General features: G+C 42.3%; 1 protein-coding gene across 1 annotated transcript in view; it reads right to left on the bottom strand.

Annotated features, from left to right (window-relative positions):
• FBLN1 (fibulin 1) overlaps window positions 1–14,520 on the bottom strand; it is a 105,690-nt gene that overhangs the window by 16,907 nt on the left and 74,263 nt on the right. The window contains exon 16 of the mRNA XM_005299933.5: window positions 14,171–14,302. Within this exon, the coding sequence (XP_005299990.1) occupies window positions 14,171–14,302 (132 nt within the window). The remainder of the gene's footprint in view (window positions 1–14,170; window positions 14,303–14,520) is intronic.

The following is a 14,520-nucleotide window of genomic DNA, read 5'->3' as shown; positions in this document are numbered from 1 at the left end:
TATTAACATTTGGACCCTCCCAGTCCCATTGCCACATAATCCAGCTTCTGCCAAGCTCCAATACAATAGCATATCCATGTCACCAAGGCAATTAATTATTGTAACCTTAAGCATTTCTTGGCTGTGAGCCACATTATGGCACACAGCAGGACATGACTGTGTGATTCAATTTACCAAGAAAGAGAAAGCACCTAATCCTGAGGATTTGGTGTGAAAGCCCTTACACAGCTAGTCAGTCATTACCTGGGGATGACTGCTGTGTTGTTATTGTTAGCAGAATTTCTGAAGAATGAAGTTTTCTGAGTGATAATGCATGCTAATCCCCGACCAAATTCACAGACTAAGACTAAAGGAAGGGGTCAGTACACCACATTTAACCCCTTTAAATATAATGATTTCTTTTAAAGTGAGCCATGGCATCCATGCATCATGCTGGGAAAGATTTATGATTTGGCTTGAGTCTATTATTTTCTGTGTGCAGCTCTCATGAGGTGCAGAAATTGCTGCAGGAATCAGATCATAAGAGCAGATGTACAAACTCAGTTGTAGCAGCACAATCATTAATAATACAAATTCTTTGTAGTTTGAGATCCTGAGCTGAAAAGCACCCTAAAGTGCTTTTGCAAACAGGACCAAAGTGCCTCACAATGCTGAATTCACACAGTGAGTCAGTAGCAACTGATATCACTTACGCAGGTGTAATTCGATTGATTTATACAGGTGTAAATAAGAGCAGAATCAACATTCTGCTGGTGTATGTTTTTCTAATGTGTGAGGCTCCAGATATGGCCACGCTTCCTCATATACATAATTTGGAGCACCACACCTCAGTACATTGTTTAAAAGTTAATAGAGCATATCATACTGTTTGTCTGCATATATAATTTGATCCAGTGACCGACAGCAGTGGAAGTTCCTATGTTCAGTGTCAGTTCCCTGAGTCATTCAGTTTTCCCCAAGTAGGCAGGCTTTTGAATTCCCATTGCAATTCACAGATCTTCAACAGTAAGATTGATTTGTTTGTCGGTTTTATGAAAACTTTAACAGAGGATGACATGTGTTAATGTTTTTGTGGTGTGTTACATCTTCTACATGAGGGATGGAGAGGGAGATAGATCAATGAAGAATGTTTCATTAACTAGCTACTGTACAATGCACTGGGTGAAACTTGGCATCAGACAGATTATTTTGCTTGAGCAGGAAAATAATTCTTGCTAGAAAAGTGCACTCACCATTTTTCTTATATACAATGAAAATTCAGCTCCTACTAGACTTTCTTGCTCGTTTCCAGAAGAGCCCTCCAACTTCACACATTTTGGGGGTGCAGGAGAAATGCTTTGACTAGTGAGTAGGGTAGTCATCAATCATCAGAAAGGGCAGGTTCAGATAATGAATCTAGCATCCAGCCTACAAAATGGCTTCTAGGTAACCTCTTCTCAACGGTGCAGCTATTGATAAGACAGTCTGGCATACAAAAATGAGATTCTTTGCTGATGGGTTGCTCCTGTGAAGGAAGGAAGCCTGGATGGAAATAGGCAAAACTAGGAGAACAGAGAAATACTAGCTGAAAGGGTGAAAACTGGTCTGTATCTTCTTTCATATAGGGCTAAATAAGCCCTTCTAAAAATCTGTTGAATTACATCATTGCTTTATATGCTGGTTATAGATGGCTTGACTGCTGAAGTTTTGTATTGCAAGACATCATTCATTGTCACGCTAGTGACACTATAGTCATGATGGAGATTTATTATTATTCATTAATTGTTTCTAATTGTGTCCAGAGAGAGAGAATGCCAAATTAATCTCCCAGTATACCTGGCCCAACTCTCCTTGATTTCAATGAGAGATGAACCTGCTTATACCTGGGCTCAATTTGGCCAAAGAAAAGGAGCTAAAGGAAGATGATTATTGTTTGTATTACAAGGGTATTACAAGATGCCTGAATCAAGACTGGGGTCTCACTATGCTACACAACACATATCTTATGGGACTGTCCCTGCCCCAAAGAGCTTACAAACCAAAGAGTCGAGAGAGAGGAACAGTGGGAGGGAAATAGAAATGCAGAGAGTGAAGTTATTTGCCCAAGGGCACAGAGCAGGTCAGTGGCAGAGTTCAAAACAGATCCCAGGTCTCCTTTGCATTCGGTGCTCCACTCACTAGTCCACTCCAGTGACAGAATTTAATTCAATTTTATACCACACACAGATTTGTGGGGCAGATATGAAAAGTTATAGCCACAAGTCTGGCAAGTGATAGAACTACAAGTGTATTAAGAAAGAACTTCTCAACAAATCACACAAAAAACAATATATTTTATGCCACTTATTCTGTTTAGTTTTGGTCTTTTTTCTAAAGCCTCTATCCCAACGAAGTATATTTTACAATGGTGATAACATGGGAGTAATCATTACACTGGTATGTGCAGAATTTAATTATATCCATAAGGGCTGTACAATGTCACTCTTTCTATTATGGTTCAAAAGACACAGCATGAAATATAGTAGCTTGCAAAAGAGCCAAGATATGGATAGTGCTGTAAATCAGGAGTAACTCCACTGAGGTCAATGGAGTGACATTGGTGTAACAGTGGTGTAAGAGGAGAATCAGAACTTTTGTTTGTGAAACACAGGAGCTCATGTTATAGGTATCATGACATTCTCTATTCCTGGACTAATCAAGCATTAACATACCACAAAGTATATAGTTACATTGGATGCCCATTCTCCTCTTAATCCTAGATCTATTGGTGACACCAGAGACCAATATTTTAACACATTTTTCAAGTTGGATCTATTATATATTAATTTCTTGAGGACCCTTCTGGCCCTACATTTCTATGATTCTGTAATTGTACAACTTGAAAAAATTAATGCCTTTATAATAGGCCTATGTTTAGTGCCACAGGCACAATCACAACCGATCAGCTTTCTACTGTCAGAATGCTTACTGAAATTGGTATATTCAAATACCAAGCCAACCTCTCTTAAAAATCTCTACTACTATACATGAGCAAATAACCAACTGAAATTCTGTAAGTGAATTGATTTCGGGAAAGCAGAGCTGTCAGGTGATTAAAAAAATGAATCTGTTAATAATAGAATACCATTTATTTAAATATTTCTGGAAGTTTTCTACATTTTCAGATATATTGATTTCAATTACAACACAGAATACAAAGTGTACAGTGTTCACTTTATAGTTATTTTTATTACAAATATTTGCAGTGTAAAAAACAAAAGAAATAGTATTTTTCAATTCACCTAATACAAGTACTGTAGTGCAATCTCTTTATCATGAAAGTTGAACTTGTAAATATAGAATTATGTACAAAAAAACTTCATTCAAAAATAAAACAATGTAATATTTTGGTGCCTGCAAGTCCACTCAGTCCTACTTCGTGTTCAGTCAATTGCTCAGACAAGTTTGCTTACATTTGCAGGAGATAATGCTGCCCACTTCTTGTTTATAATGTCACCTGAAAGTGAGAACAGGCGTTCTCATGGAAGTATTGTAGCTGGCGTTGCAAGATATTTACGTGCCAAATGCGCTAAAGATTCATATGTCCCTTCGTGCTTCAACCACCATTCCAGGGGACATGCGTCCATGCTGATGACGGGTTCTGCTCGATAGCAATCCAAAGCAGTGCAGACCAATGCATGTTCATTTTCATTATCTGAATCAGATGCCACCAGCAGATGGTTGATTTTCTTTTTCGGTGATTCAGGTTCTCTGTTTCCACATCAGAGTGTTGCTCTTTAAAACAGAGCAGGGAACATATAATTCTCCCTCAAGGAGTTCAATCACAAATTTAATTAACGCATTATTTTTTTAACAAGCGTCATCAGCATGGAATCATGTTCTCTGGAATGGTGGCTGAAGAATGAAGGGGCATACGAATGTTTAGCATATTTGGCATGTAAATACCTTGCAATGCTGGCTACAAAAGTGCCATGCAAATGCCTGTTCTCACTTTCAGGTGACATTATAAATAAGAAGCGGGCAGCATTATGTCCCGTAAATGTAAACAAACTTGTCTGTCTTAGCGATTGGTTGAACAAGCAGTAGGACTGAGTGGACTTGTAGACTCTGAAGTTTTACATTGTTTTATTTTTGAGTGCAGTTATGTAATAAAAATAAATCTACATTTGTAAGTTGCACTTTCATGACAAAGAGATTGCACTGCAGTACTTGTATGAGGTGAACTGAAAAATACTATTTTATCATTTTTACAGTGCAAATATTTGTAATAAAAATAATATACACTTTGATTTAAATTACAACACAGAATACAATATATATGAAAATGTAGAAAAACATCCAAAATATTTAATAAATTTCAATTGGTATTCTATTGTTTAACAGCAGGATTAAAACTGCGATTTATCATGATTAATTTTTTTAATCAAGTAATTTTTTTGAGTTAATCGTGTGAGTTAACAGCAATTAATCGACTGGAAAGCTTTTGCTAACAGCAGTAACATTTTTATTTTACATGCAAGAATATACTTGGTTTTGCATCAAATCTTACAGTAAAAATATCAAACAGCATTATTCTTAGCTACATTATACTTTAAAAAACCTTCCTGAAATTTACCAGCCTTTCTGACTACAGGTGGTATTATATATAGCTAAGAAAATGAATGCATAGCTGAGGAAAGAGCTTTATAGTACCTGATAAGACCTCAGGCATTAATAGGACATTAACGCATTCTTCATCTTTCACTGACAGCTGGTTAAAGAGGTATGCAGCAAAAAGTCTGTAAAAGGCTTAAAGAAACCACAAACAAGGTGGGTCTATACTTTCCCCTCCCCACTCTCCCTTGTTAAGAAGTGATTTAGAATGGTTAACACTCTCTTCAGGATGCAGTGCAAAACTGTGCTCAGTGTTAGGAATCCCACAGCATTTTTTGTAAGAGGAAAAATACCATGCTTGGCATTCATTCCAAATATGAATAGGGGTAATAATAGCGGAAGCAACTATCTGCACGATAATGTCTTTCTGCTACTAGCCTGGAAGTCTATGCATATCCAGGAACCTATCCGTCCAATCTGGCTTCCTTCCTTTCCACTCCATTGAAACCATTCTCAGCAGAGTCTGGATAACTTTCTCCTCACCAATTTTCAGGGCCTGTGCTTCAAACCCCTTTGGCCTCTCTACTGCTTTTGATACTAGGGATTGCTGATTCCTGCTTGACATCATCTCCTTCTTTGGCTTTTTCACCATTGTCCGCTCATCACTCTTCCCCTACCTCTCTGGTTGTTCCTTCAGTGTCTCCTTAGGTAGATTCACCTCCTCCCCTCTTTCATTCCTTGAGACATTCCTTGAGAGAGGTCCCTCAGGGCACTTTTCTCTCTATTCTCCTTTTCTGCCTCTCTCTACATCCTGCCCTCAGGCACTGTCATTCATTCATACAGCTTAAGCTCTACACACTGACAACTCACAAACCTACCCCCTGACTGGTCTCCTTCCGCTCAGTCCTGCACCTTAGTAAATCTCGCTGACATCTTCTTCTGGGTGTTTTACTGTCAACTTAAATTCATAATGGCTAAAACTGAACACCTGATCATTCCTCCCAAACCCTATTCATTCCCCAATTCTCTGCCATCACCATCCCCCGCATAACTCTGGCTTTAACCTAGGGATCAATATCGACTCCTCCCTGTCTCTATACAAAAACCAGTGGGCAGCAACATCGTCCTAAAAAATTGTTTGAGATCCATCCTTTTCGCTCTATTTATACAAGAAGTACTCACATGCAGGTCATCATCATCTCACATCTTGATTATTGTAACATTCTCTTCATAAACTAATTGGCTATAAGGCCCAAGAGGACCTCATGATCATCTAGTCTGACCTCCTACATATTGCAGACCACAGAACCTGGCCCACCCACTCATGCAATAGACCTATAAACTCTGACTGAGTTACTGAAGTCCTCAAATCTTGATTTAAAGACTTCAAGTTACAGAGAATCCACCATTTAGTCTAATTTAAATTTGCAAGTGACCCATGCCCCATGCAGCAGAGGAAGGAGAAAACCCCTTATGACTTGGGAGAAAATGCCTTCCTGACCCCAAATATGGCAATCAGTTAGGCCATGAGCATGTGGGCAAGACCCACCAGCCAGATACCTGGGAAAGAATCCTCTGTAGTAACTCAGAGCTCTCCCCATCTAATGTCCCATCACCGGCTGGTAGGGATACTTGCTGCTAGCAGTTACAGATCAGCTACATGCCAATGATGCCATTGTAGGCAGTCCCATCATACCATCCCCTCCATCAAGCTCCGTCTTGAAGCCAGTTATGTTTTTTTGCCCCCATTGCTCTCCCTGGAAGGCTGTTCCAGAACGTCACACCTCTGATAGCTAGAAACCTTCATCTAATTTCAAGTCTAAACTTGCTGATAGCCAGTTTATATCCATTTGTTCTTGTGTCCAAACTGGTGCTTAACTTAAATAACTCCTCTCTCTCCCTGGTATTTATCCCTCTGATGCATTTATAGAGAGCAGTTGTATCTCCCCTCAGCCTTCTTTTGGTTAGGCTAAACAAGTCAAGCTCTTTGAGTCTTCTCTCATAAGGTAGGTTTTCCATTCCTCAGATCATCCTGGAGTCCTTCTCTGCATCTGTCCCAGTCTGAGTTCATCTTTCGTAAACTTGGGAGACCAGAATTGTAGTATTCCAGATGAGGTCTCACCAGTCTCTTGTATAATGGTACTAACACTTCCCTGTCTCTACTGGAAATATCTTGCCTGATCCACTCCAGGGCTGCATTTGCCTTTTTTACAGCCACATCACATTGGTGGCTCATAGTCATCCTGTGATCAACAAATACACCCAGGTCTTTCTCCTCCTCTGTCACTTCCAACTGACAAGCCCCTATCTTATAGCAAAACTTCTTGTTGTTACTCCCTAAGTGCATGACCTTGCAATTTGCACTATTAAATTTCATCCCATTTCTATTACTCCAGTTTACAAGGTCATCCAGATCTTCTTGTATGATATTCCGGTCCTCCTCCAAATTGGCAATACCTCCCAGCTTTGTGTCATCTGCCAATTTTATTAGCATGCTCCTACTTTTTGTGCCAAGGCTATTAATGAAAATGTTAAATAAGGTTGGTCCCAAGATGGATCCCTGGGGAACTCCACTGAAACTTCCCTCCAGCCTGACAGCTCACCTTTCAGCATGACCCATTGTCCTCTCCCCTTTAACCAGTTCCTTATCCACCTTTCAATTCTCATATTAATTCCCATTTTCTCCAATTTAACTAATTAATAATTTCCCATGCAGATCTCTATCAAATGCCTTACTGAAATCCAGGTAGATTAGATCTACTGCATTTCCTTTGTCTAAAAAATCAGTTATCTTCTCAAAGAAGATCAGGTTGGTCTGGCACCTTTTGTAAAGCCATGTTGTATTTTATCCCAATTACCATTTACCTCTATGTCCTTAGCTACTTTCTCTTTCAAAATTTGTTCCAAGACCTTGCATACAATTGAGGTCAAACTAATGGTTTTGTAGTTTCCTAGATCTAGGGTGATCAGATGTCCCGATTTTATAGGGACAGTACCGATTTTTGAGTCCTTTTCTTATATAGGCTTCTATTACCCCCCCCCCAAACCCCCTGTCCTGATTTTTTACACTTGCTGTCTGAACACCTTACCTGGATTACGTTTTTTCCCCTTTCTTAATATTTCTCCAGGCATAGGGTTTAATTCCTGAGTTTGCAGATTCATTAAAAATTCTTGTTATTGGGCTTACAATTTCATGTGCTTGTTCCTTTAATATTCTTAGATGGGGATTATCTGAGCCCCTCCCCCCCCCCCAAATTTAGTCCCATTAAGCTGTTTGAGTTTGACTTCCACGTCGGATGTGGTAATTTCTACTTCCATATCCTCATTACCATTGGCCATCCTGCCACTGTCCCTAAACTGCTCGTTAGCCTTATTAAAAACGGAGGCAAAGTATTTGTTTAGGTATTGGGTCATGCCTAGATTATCTTTAATCTCTACCCCATCCTCAGTGCTTAGTGGTCCCACTTCTTCTTTCTGTGACAAAGCTCTGTCCTTGTCTCTGTGAGTCCTGCGTTTTCTGATGGATTTTGCTAGCCTCAGAGGCTCACTGTGACCCTCCACTTAACCCTTCTCTCTCTAGAGACAAGGGTCACAGTCTACTGAGCCATTTTCATCATAAGCCAGCGAGGGAGGTGAGGAGAAGCTATCCTCCCTTGCACAGTCTCTGTTGTCTCACAGTCTCAGTGATTAATCAGGGGGCAAAGAGGAGGAGCCCTGGCCCGCCCTCTACTCTGGGCTCCAGCCCAGGGACCCTAATAGTATCAGCTATGGTATCTGACCTTTTAGGAACAGGACATGTACAATTCCCTGGGCTACTTCCCCACAGCAGCCCCTACTTCCTCAAGCTCCACTTCACCCTTACTTCAGGGCCTCCTTCCTTGTGCCTGATATGGTGTGTACAGCTCAGTCTCTCCAACGGCATAACTGCCTCCCACAGCTCCTGACATGCATGCCCACCTGACTAACTGGGAGGCTTTTAACTAGTTTCAGCCAGCCCCTGATTGGCTTCAGGTGTCCCAATCAACCTAGCATCCTCCCTGCCTTCTGGAAAGCTCTTAATTGGCCCCAGGTGTCTTAATTGACCTGGAGCAGCTGCCCTTTACTTATCCAGGGATTTGTTTAACCTGGGGCTAATATATCTATCTCCCACTACTTTTCTATAGCCTTCTGGCCTTGCCCCGTCACATATCTCCCCCACCCCTCTGCTCAACACCATAGAGTTGGGCAACTTGGGATGCCAGGCAGTGTGCTCATGACAGACCATCAGCATTGCTATGGTGGCATCCAGCCCTGTGCCGTATGTGGAACTGGAACAGTTGGAGGGATAAGAACCACCGGGTGACCCTTGCGTTCTTTTCCTTATTCCGCTGCATCCACTGGAGGAGTGCATGGTCCGTCACAAGAGTAAATCTCCGGCCTAAGAGGTAACAACGCAGTGTCTCCATGGCCCATTTGACAGCAAGGCATTCTACTCTACTACTACGTATTTCTGTTCTCTTGGGAGAAGCTTTCTGCTTAGGTAGAGGATCGGGTGTTCCTCTTCTCCCACCATTTGCGACAGAACCGCCCCCAACCCCACCTTGGAAGCGTCTGTTTGTAAAATAAATTTCTTGTTAAAGTCTGGGGCTATGAGTACGGGGTCATTACAGAGGACCGTCCGAAGATCTGTGAACGCCCCCTCTGCTGCATCAGTCCACTTCACCATGTCTGGACCTCGGGCCTTCACCAGGTCTGTTAGGGGACTTGCCCTAGTGGCGAAGTGGGGAATAAAACGTTGGTAGTAGCCTACCACGCCTAGCAACGCGCGGACCTCTTCTTTCGGGTCGGCTGGGGCCAGTTTTGAATCACCTCTAGTTTATTCATTTGGGGCTTCACTATGCCCCTTCCTACAATATATCCCAGGTACCTAGCCTCTGCTAGCCCTATGGCGCATTTAGCGGGATTAGCGGTGAGGCCAGCCCGCCTTAAGGTGCGCAGTACTGCCTCAACTTTCTTTAAGTGGGTTCCCCAGTCTGGCATATGGATGATGACACCATCTCGATCGTGCCAAGCTTTTAGAAGATTGATGTGGTAAATTTGCTCTGGTTTCCGGCGGTCTGGCTACCACACCTTATCGTTCTCCTCTCCCACGGCTTCAATTACTTTGTAGGGTCCCTGCCACTGGGCCAACAGTTTACTTTCTGCTGTGGGCACCACTACCATCACCCGATCCCCTGGTTGGAACCGTCGAAGCTTTGCTTGGTGGTTATAATGGGTTAGTTGGGTCTCCTGTGCTCTCTCCAAGTGTTCCCATACAATGGGCGTAACTCAGGCTATCTGATCTCTCATCTGCAGTACGTGCTCGACTATGTTCCTTCCGGGATTTGGCTCCTCTTCCCAGGCTTCTCTGCCTATATCCAATATGTCCCAGGGGTGGCGCCCATATAGTAGTTCAAACAGAGAGAAACCCATGGAGGCTTGCAGAACCTCCCGGACGGTGAACATGAGGTAAGGCAATAGGGTATCCCAATCTTTCCCATCCTGGCTTACCACTTTCCTGATCATGGCCTTGAGGGTCCTATTGAAACTTTCCACAAGGCCATCTGTTTGCGGGTGGTATACAGAGGTCCGTAGGGCTTGTACGTGGAGCAATGAACAGAGATCTTTCATCAACTTGGACACGAAAGGTGTCCCTTGATCAGTTAATATCTCCTTGGGTGGCCCAACCCGGGCAAAGATCTGTACTAGCTCCTTAGCTATTGTTTTGGAAGCCATGTTGCGTAGGGGAACAGCTTCCGGGTACCGGGTTGCATAATCCAGTACAACAAGCACATGTTGGTGGCCCCGAGCTGTCTTCTCTAGGGGCCCTACTAGGTCCCTGGCTATCTGTTTGAAAGGAACCCCTATTATCGGAAGAGGTATCAAAGGAGCCCGCAAGTGCGGGCAAGGGCTATGTAACTGACACTCTGGACAAGAGGTGCAATATCACCTGACATCTTCATGTACTCCTGGCCAGAAGAACCTCCGCAGGATCCGTGCCTGGGTTTTCTCTACCGCTAGGTGTCCTCCAAACAGGTGACTGTGGGCGAGACTCAATATGGCTTTTTGATGTTTTCGTGGCACCAGAAATCTCAGCTAACATCCAAATCCAAATCAGACCCTGGGGGTCTGTAGCATACCCCAAGCACCATCCCAAGGGAACGTCTGGTAGCTTTCTTCTTCTGACTTATGTGACACCCACATCAACCTCCATCCTGTTCATGCAAAACATTGCCACCAGGATAGTCTTCCTGGCCTGTCAACCTGATCAAGTCCCCCTCCCTCCCCATCTTCTCCATGGCACCAAGTTCAGGTTTTGTCTCACTGCACTACATAAATCTTCTCTTCCCTATTTATCTGACTTTGTATCTTATTATATCACCCTCCCCACCAATAACCATCTCCCTGCTTTCTTCCACATCCTCCCTGAACTGGTCCATGAAGCTATTACCTTCTCCTCCTTTAAATCCTTCCTGTAGATCCACTTCTTCTGCAAATCCTACAACAAACTGAAACTTGCCAACTAAGACTTCTGCTTTTTCATGCAGTATATTTCTCTCAGAAAAATTAAATTCTTTGCACCATCACGATCACTAGCCTCTGCTGAATTACTACATAATTTTACAGATGTTGTCTCTATCCTTCCCCTCATATATGCATGCAAACCATTCCCTCCCCTTGTTGTGTCATATCTGAAATTGGTTTGTAAACTCCTTGGAGTTAGGGGTCATGTCTTTTTCTGCATCTTGGAAGGTTCCTAGCACCCTTTTGGGAGCTATTAAAATAAACAAATCTAATAATACAATAGTTGTAAGAGCAGCAGAGTTGCTGCTAGCAGCACCAGTCTGTGTTCCTGATTTCACCCGCACAAACTAGTGGCCTGAATCCCTACCCCTCCATGTAAGATCAGTTGGCTTTTTCCCTCTGAGCTACAGGCAGGTTGCTTTTCATCATTTTTTTTCTAGAACTAGAGTTATGATCATCTCTAATTTCCACTTGAGACCTATGAAAAATGTTTGAAGGAAGCACAGATAGACCAGACACCACAAGAGGTATTTTAGTTCACTGTTGTTTTTAAGTAGGATTTTGCAAAATGAACAGGGCCGCCCAGAAGATTCAGGGGGCCTGGGGTCTTCAGCGGCGGGGGAGCCCCGCCGCCAAATTGCCGTCTAAGACCTGGCACTTCAGCAGCAGGTCCCGGGGCGGAAGGACCCCCCGCTGCGGGTCTTCAGGGCACTTCGGCGGTAGGTCCCGGGGCGGAAGGAACCCCACCGCGGGTCTTCGGGGCATTTCGGCGGCGGGTCCCAGAGCGGAAGGACCCCCTGCCGCCGAATTGCCGCCAAAGACCTGGAGCGGAAGAAGCTCCGGGGGCCCGGGCCCTGCAAGAGTTTTCTGGCGCCCCTGGAGCGAGTGAAGGACCCCGCTCCAGGGGCCTTGAAAAACTCCGTGGGGGCCCCTGCAGGGCCCAGGGCCTAGGGCAAATTGCCCCACTTGCCCCCCCTTCTGGGCGGCCCTGAAAATGAAGCCCTGTTCTTGCTCCCGCTGTTCAGGCCCTGATTCGCCATTCAGCAATGCAAACCTAATCTATCCAGAAAATTAAATAAATGATGATACTTTGCACTCCTGTAGCACTGTCTGCCTTAATCTCAAAGTGCTTTTACATACAGGAATTCATTGAGCCTCAGCACCTCTGCAAGGTACTGTAGATAGATATTATTATCCCCATATTGCACAGGGGGACTTGAGGTACAGAGAAGTTAAATGTCAATCAGGAAGTCTCCTTTATAGCTGGGTATATAAATTAGATCAACTCATTCTTAGATTTGTGTACAGGACCATCCTTCTCCTATACATTACAAAACATATATCTGGCTTATTTAGTTAAGTGCCATTTGCTTTATGTCCTATTGCTCAAAACTGGACGGTTTCCCTCAGGCAAGTGCCATGACCAGTCATAATTCTATACATGGCATTATTTTTTCAGACAAGAACAAATGTGGGGAAAGAAAACTATGGTAGCTACAGAGTATCAGGGGGTAGCCGTGTGAGTCTATATCCACAAAAACAACAAGGAGTCCAGTGGCACCTTAAAGACTAACAGATTTATTTGGGCATAAGCTTTCGTGGGTAAAAAAACCACTTCTTCAGATGCATGGAGTGAAAATTACAGATACAGGCATTATATACTGATACATGAAGAGAAGGGAGTTACTTTACAAGTGGAGAACCGGTGATGACAAGGCCAATTCAATCAGGGTGGATGTGGTCCACTCCCAATAACTGATGAGGAGGTGTCAATACCAAGAGAGGGAAAATTGCTTTTGTAGTGAGCCAACCACTCCCAGTCTCTAGCTACAGAGTAATCTTGATAATGTTTGTATATTTTTTTAAAGAATCAAACCAATGCCTGATATCTGTAATCTTATAAGCCTCTCTTAGCATTCAGCTGCACATTTCTGTCTGATAAAGAATGAAACAAAAACCTAGTGACTGTTTGTTTTATCTGCAGTAGTATAAACTTAGACATTGCTGATACTGTATTGTCACATTTCTGAAATACAGCAGTGCCACCTACAGACCAGGCTAAATATAGTGCCCCATAAAAACATTTTACTCCACATCAACATTTCAATATGTAAAAAATACATCAAGGATTTTACTCACAATCCAGAAGCAGAATCCTTTTCACAAACATAAAAGCACATACATAAATCTGGGCTCCAACCAGAGTATAAAATATACATGCTAAACACAAATAATTGTGGGGAAATATTCTTTTGTTTTCATATATACATGCTAAGACAAAGCAAAGCAAATCTCATGCTTCAAATCCCACGCTTCAGGGCGTAACCTGATCCTGTGCATTTCTTTGTGTCCTATGTACAAGTCCTTTCTAAACCTAATGATTCTATGGACCCCTCGAATATAGGCCAGAAAGTTGCAACACATGCAGTTATTTACTTACATGTGCCTAACTGACAGACCCTCGAAAGACAGCAGCACAATCTGCCAGCAAGGAATCCCTGCCTACTTATATGTTTTACAATTATGAAGTTGGAAAAAACAATAAATTTGACCTGCCAATCAATGTTGAAACAGTTACAGCTTCAGTGAAGTACCCGGTAGTTACAATGTAAATGCATTATTATTCACCATAAATTGTTACCATGCTATTTAAACTGTAGAATCAATAAGGAAAGAGGAGAAAAGAAAGCAGCAGCAGCAACTGGAGAAATTTTACCATTAAAATCTTCTATGGTATACTTCTAACTGCTTCAGTTATAATGGGGGAAGGACAATTTTAAAGATGAAAATTTATATTTGTAATTAGATCCATTTCTCAATTGATTTATATTTAAAATTTCCCCCAAATTTATACTGAGGCCAAATCAAAGTCTATAAAATCAGATCAGATGAAGCATATGTGACCAGACAGGGTGAATATTAAACTGATATAGACTTGAAAGTCAAGTTAGAAAGCTACCCTGAGTTATACTCCTTTGCCCCTTTCGACCTACATCTTCTGATATTACTGACAGGAAAAGGAACACATACTGTACACAGAAAATACTGTACTCACCCACTGTCATGCCATCCATGTAACGCTTGATGATATCAAAGGAATCCCTTAGATTTCCTTCTGTTATGTCAAATATGATATCTGCCTGGTTGGTTAGGAGCACAGGTGTTATGGCACGAAGGAAAATAATCTCTGTGAACAAAAGCATCACAAAATGTGTTAAAGGGTTTGAAGTCAATTTAATGTGGCTAAGCTCAATACTCAGTCTACAAAATTAATTGTGTTGAGCAATAGATAATGTGCCATTTTATTTCAAAACTGGTAACACTATTCTTTTTGAATTTGCACACTTAAAAATAGGCAAGGTACCTTTTTTTGGGTGGAAGCTGGAGGAGTGTTTAAGGAGATCC

This window comes from Chrysemys picta, chromosome 1 (assembly GCF_011386835.1).
Source record: "Chrysemys picta bellii isolate R12L10 chromosome 1, ASM1138683v2, whole genome shotgun sequence".
Lineage (NCBI taxonomy): Eukaryota > Metazoa > Chordata > Testudines > Emydidae > Chrysemys > Chrysemys picta.
This window is presented reverse-complemented; position numbering and strand designations above follow the sequence as displayed.